Source organism: Carassius carassius, chromosome 16 (assembly GCF_963082965.1).
Source record: "Carassius carassius chromosome 16, fCarCar2.1, whole genome shotgun sequence".
Taxonomy (NCBI): Eukaryota; Metazoa; Chordata; class Actinopteri; order Cypriniformes; family Cyprinidae; genus Carassius; species Carassius carassius.
Genome location: NC_081770.1, coordinates 17,063,853 through 17,069,806, shown reverse-complemented (window position 1 = coordinate 17,069,806; position 5,954 = coordinate 17,063,853). Strand labels below are relative to the sequence as shown.

The following is a 5,954-nucleotide window of genomic DNA, read 5'->3' as shown; positions in this document are numbered from 1 at the left end:
ACATTTTTACTTCACAATTCAGACTTTTTCTCCCTCGCAATTCTAAAAAAAAAAAAAAAAAAAAAAAAAAAAAAGAAATACTAGAAATACACTCTGAAACTTTTGTGACTTGACAAAAATGTGGCTTTTTTTCAGAATTCTGATTTTTCATCTCGGAATTATGGCTTTAAAAAAAAAAAAAAATTCTGAGTTTCCATCTCGCAATTTATACTTCTTTTTTTTCTTCTCAGAAATCTAAGTTTAGAGCTCGTAATTTTTACTTTTTTTCATTGAATTTTGAGTTTATGTATCGCAGTTCTGCCTCTTTTTTTCTCAGAATTGTGAGAAAGTCCAAAATATGAGATAAAAAAAAAAAAGAAATCTCTGCATTACTGTTTTATTATCCTATGGTGGAGACAAGCTTCCATGGGTTATGGTCGAGGCCTGTCGGGCACTGAATTTTAAAAAGAAAAACAGAATTTTATGATTAAATGCACTGCTAATTAAGCAAGAAGAGCATAAGAATGTACAAAATAATCATTTTAATCATTTAAATTCACATACAGGTGCTTGTGGGCATTCAGTTTAAGGAATGATTTCATAACAAAAGTAATCTTCATACAGGGTTTCTTAAAAGCACAGGCGATTACGATTATTATCGATATTTATGGAGTTAATTTCAAGCAGCAACATGGGTCCGGCCCATTTTTTTTTCTCTTACTTTAATGCATTTTAAATTATTGACTAGTTCTCCGTTTTTTTTTTTTTTGTTTTTTTTTTGCTATTTACGTTTTTGGTTCTATATGTAAGCATATTATTTAAGCACTTTTTTATCCAGAGTAACACTTAATAGTAACTTTCAAGAATAACTTCAATAAGAAACATGCTTAAAGTGTGTAATTTCTGCGCAACAAGCAGCACCAAAACCGAATGCAGAAATAATGATTGTTTTCCGTAGCAATTACGCCATTGGTTGAGGCAAAGTTGCTATGTTGCAAAACAAGCAATTATTACTTTAATTTACTCTTTATCATTTATTTCGTCTTTTTATTTAAGCTACCTTTTTGAACAGATCAAGAGTTCGAGTAGAATCAAACATTAATATTTATGAATGTTTCAGACACTATAAATGTACATTGATTAATGATCTGTTGAGCATTTTGATATTCTTGAAAGTTACTGTAAAGTGTTACCAAATCCTGCCCACCAAGGCAAAACCCATCATGTCTTTAATGGCAACATTTAGTTCACCCAAAAATTGCAATTCTGTCATCATCCAATCACCTTCATGTCATCCCAAACCTGTACAAATTTCCTTTTACTACAATACACAAAAAGAGGATTTTATTGTATTTTTTTTCATGATTTTGTTCAGTGAAAGTCAGTGGTGTTCAAATAGTTTTGGACCCCATTGACCTTCATTGTATGGACAAAAACAGAAGAAGGTGAGGCACACAGGTTTGAAACAACATGAGATTAGTAAATGATGACAGAGTTGTCATTTTTGGGTGAACTATCCCTTTAAAGTCTCTACAAATCTGTAATTGTCTATCGTTTCTTCTTCTGTTTAAGCGATTTCCTTCGTTTGACGATCATCTCATATAGTTTGTCCATCCCTTCATGGAGACCCTCGCCAATGATGGCGCAGGCCGGCTGGACGTGGTACGTGGTGGAGGGACTCAGTTCATGGAGGGCCAGGTGTTTCTCGATCTCGGTGACCATCAGGGATTTAGGGAGGTCCTGCTTATTGGCGATCACCAGCAGAGGAGTTCCTTGATTCTCCGCGAATTTGGTGACTTTATGCAGCTCCGTCTTGGCTTCCTCAAGTCGGTCGACATCTACGGAGTCCACCACGTAAATAATACCGTCCGTACAGCGGCTGTAGGATTTCCACAAGGGTCTTAACTTCTCCTGGCCACCGACGTCCCAGAAGTGACAGCTGATGCCTTTGGCGGTGCCATTGCTGAGTCTGATCTTCTCAGTGTTGAAGCCAATGGTTGGAACGGTGTTGACGAATTCGTTGAACTTTAACCGATACAGTACAGTGGTTTTACCGGCCGAATCCAATCCCAGCATCACAATGTGCAGGGACTGGAATGCAGCAATGTTGGAGAAACCGTTCCCCATTTTATGATGAATGTATAACAATTAATAAATCACATAGCAACCTTGAATCTACAAGCATCTGAAGACCAGCTTGAGGCTTCCAGGCTCCCGATTCATTGGTTATTTAGCTTTCAAATTCGATGACTTGGAGACTGAAGGAAAATCCACCAGGTTAAGATCCCGTAAAGCGATCCAAAAAACATGCACAGGAGAGGCACCTCAATGTGTCAATGATCCATACTTATCTACGCGAAACCATACAGGCATTCTTGATCTCCATTACACATCAACCCAGGCAGGTATGCATGGTCGGTCTGGGAAGGGCGTTGGGTTCTCCTCCGGTTTTCAGATGATATGTTGTGCTGCAGACTGCAGACCACCGTTTGTCTCCTCTGTATGTTTTACGAAGAGCCCGATCAGATTTCTTCCCCACGCAGCATAAATCAGAGACAGTAAGGTCAAGGAGCGAGGCGTTTCCTCAGTGGTGATAAAAACAAGCCGTCAGTGAGAGTAGATGGAGGTTTCCCCGCTGTGCTCTGCCTCAAACTGAAGCGCTGCTGCTGCTGCTGTCTGTGCGTGTGCATGAGGAATACAAATCTGTGTGAACTCCTCCCACACAGGGAAGCAGAAGCATGGAGACACCAGTTCATAAACTCACTTCACAACACCTCATGCAAAGCCACCGCAAGTACATCATGAGACTAAAAAAACTAAAACAACAACAAACTTAAATGCTTAAGCTTTTATATATTTAAACTAATATTAAAAGATATATATGTATTTTTATATGAAAGTGAAAAGTGAAAGTCGTGACATTTGCCATTTAGCAGATGCATTTATCCAAAGCGACTTACAAATGAGGACAATGGAAGCAATCAAAATCAACAAGAGAGCAATGATATATAAGTGCTATAACAAGTCTCAGTTAGGTTAACACAGTACACGTAGCATGGGCTTTTAAATAATATAATAAATAAAAAGAAAACAGATAGAATAGAAAAAAATAGAGCAAGCTAGTGTTAGGTCTTTTTTATAATTGTATAATAAATTAAAAGAAAATAGAATACAAAAAGATTAGAAAGGTAGTTAGAATTTATTTTTTATTTTTTTAGATTAGAATATAATAGTGTAGAATAGTGAGTGCTAAAATTTAAAAGTAACATTCATTAAAATCTTTTAATGAGTATTATGGTGAGACATTTTAACCCATTAGACTCAAAACATTGTTTATGAGTCTGCTGACACCTAGTGTAAAAATACATTTATAGCAACCTCTTTCCAGTCCTGATGGTTAATGGTAAAACGAACTTGGCTTGCTGTCCTTATTGGAGGCTCGAACCAGAGGGTTTGCTTGAGCTCCAAGTTCAACCTCCTCATTGTGGTACTACACTGAGGGAGAATAACAGAAACAGAGGATGAGATGAGGAGGTGCAGGAAGCTGGAATGATTTATGTTGGGACGGTGCAATGAGTGCAGCTTACATAGGCTCCCGAACCTACATTTGTGTGTGTGTGTGTGTGTGTGTGTGTGTGTGTGTGTGTGTGTGTGTGTGTGTGTGTGTGTGTTACATATAGCTACTGTTGTACAGTTGTCAGCAGATCACTAAAAACCAGTCATGATCCAGGAAGTAGTTAAAGAGATGTAGTTGTGAAAAAAAAACCTTCAAATTTACTTAACTGCATGCTATGTTATTTATTTCAAGTTGTTTATTGTTGTTGTTTCTGTTGTTATTCAGTGGGGAAAAATGTATCATATTCACACGGATATATGTATAAAACTATGAATGATTACAATGTTTTTAAGAATTGTATTTATCTTTGGGGAATTATTACATAATCTAAATGTTTACGCGGGATTGTTGACTGCCAAGACTGTAGTTATACTTTTCTGCCAGTAGATGTCAGGATTGCAGAAGTTAACAAAAAAAAGAGGATCCTTCCCAGAACAAGTGAACATCAATTTACTTACTACACGAGGACATAATGTGTTGACCAAAAACTTTTTCATCCACATCAGTTTAAAATGTAAGACTATTGTATTTGTGAAATAACAACAACAAAAATAGTAAAAATTATTGGTGCTCACGTTTAGATAAAAGATCGCTTTCACCACAATTACTAACGCCTGATGTTGATAACGTTAATTAGTTTAGTCATTTCTGACATTATTTTTAGATGACGGTTTACAAAGTCTCACACAATGTACCCTACAGCACACACGCAAAGGTTTTAAGCCGACTGAAGCCAGTCTGTCTGGATGTGTGTACACGTGTATATGTGTGTGTAAGGATGTCAATACAAAAAGGATTTAGGGAAGAAAACAAAATAGTGAGTTCCTGCCATTCTGACAGTCCTCTAAAAGGAAGGAAAGGGCTCAGGAAGGACTATGTGGGTCTTACAGAGAGGCTGGAATGGTTTATTGTGGCTGAACAATTCAATCCAGATCAAAGCCCGCTTCACATTTATATGGTCCTCAAAGAAAGAGCTAGACTTTAAAATAAAATGCTACATAGGCCTACTAGCAAATATGTTCCAAAACCAAGCACGCTGCCTAACTAAACAGCATTTTAAGGAAATTAAGATTTCAAAAGGAAACCAGAAATATTTCAAAATGTTTGCCATTTGGGACAGGGCTGTACCTATGTACCTCATTTCAGTAAAAACAAATTAATTTTAAAGAAAGACTTTGTGCAATATTGCTGTGTGCTATGTATTTTTATGTTAAGAGTACCACATTGTTAGCTAAGCAACATGCTAACATGTATTAGTAAGTAATTGTAATAGGCTTTATATCTTTATTTGATAGAGTCAGTATGCTTTTTGTACACTTTAAATGGACAGATTCTAGATGCTAATTAGTCAAGACCACGTACAATACAAATGTTAACAATTAACCTACGTTTAGATAAATGTCGGGTGACATTTTTTTATTAGCTTAATAAAATAATGATTCAAAGAGTCCTTCAATATTGATTATATGGTATCTGTTATAAAAGCTTTAAGGTACATAAGGTGTGCTAATACAGTGTGCACCACATATACTACAATATAGTATAGTCTCTAATTCCTTAAGTGTGGCATGTCACATTCCAGTAAGTGTTATTCATTCAGAAGTTATTGACTCGTACAGCAAGTGAATTAAATGAGGAAGTGTTTTAAGACAGAGGACACCGGGACTCTAACTGCCTGAGGTTGCACCTTGTTATAAATGAGCTCAAACAGGTCCATGGCCTTAAGTCCTTCCTGTCCACTTCAACAACTGCTCCAACAGCCAGCAGCGGGGGAGAGAGACGAGGGGAACAGAACACACACACACAAATTGTTTGAAATACATTCTTCTATAAGATGATGTGGCTATTTACACAGAATAAGGCACGCAACAACTTTCATAGTATTCAGTGATAAAGTCTATATCGATTAGCATTGCATTATGACATATTGTTACTTTCTATAATTAGACAAACTCAGATAAACCATATATTACCGTAGTCGTTTATTTATTAGTCGCGCTGAATTAATGAAAGCAGTTAAATATTTTGATTATTCAGCAACCACAAAGGCATTTCCTGGGTTTCTTCTGTGGGGTGTATTTGGAGATTCAGCATGAGAACGCCCTCTGGCCTTCGGGTGGAGATTTACTGCTGATCAAAGAACCATGCTTCACTGAAATGTATGCATGACAATTGCAGCTTATGTCTACATATATATATATATATATATATATATATATATATATATATATATATATATATATATATATATATATATATATATATATATATATATTACATTAGAATATTGTATTTGAGGATTTCATTTAAAAGTGTTAAATATAAATACATTTGATGGTACTAAACATGCAAATCCCAA

General features: G+C 36.0%; 1 protein-coding gene across 1 annotated transcript; it reads right to left on the bottom strand.

Moving 5' to 3' along the window:
- Positions 1–504: 504 nt before the first annotated feature.
- Positions 505–2,684, bottom strand: LOC132159723 (ADP-ribosylation factor-like protein 4C). The gene has a single exon (XM_059569312.1). It carries the CDS (start codon positions 2,104–2,106, stop codon positions 1,528–1,530), a length of 579 nt encoding a protein of 192 aa, XP_059425295.1. The 5' UTR covers positions 2,107–2,684; the 3' UTR covers positions 505–1,527.
- Positions 2,685–5,954: the final 3,270 nt, after the last annotated feature.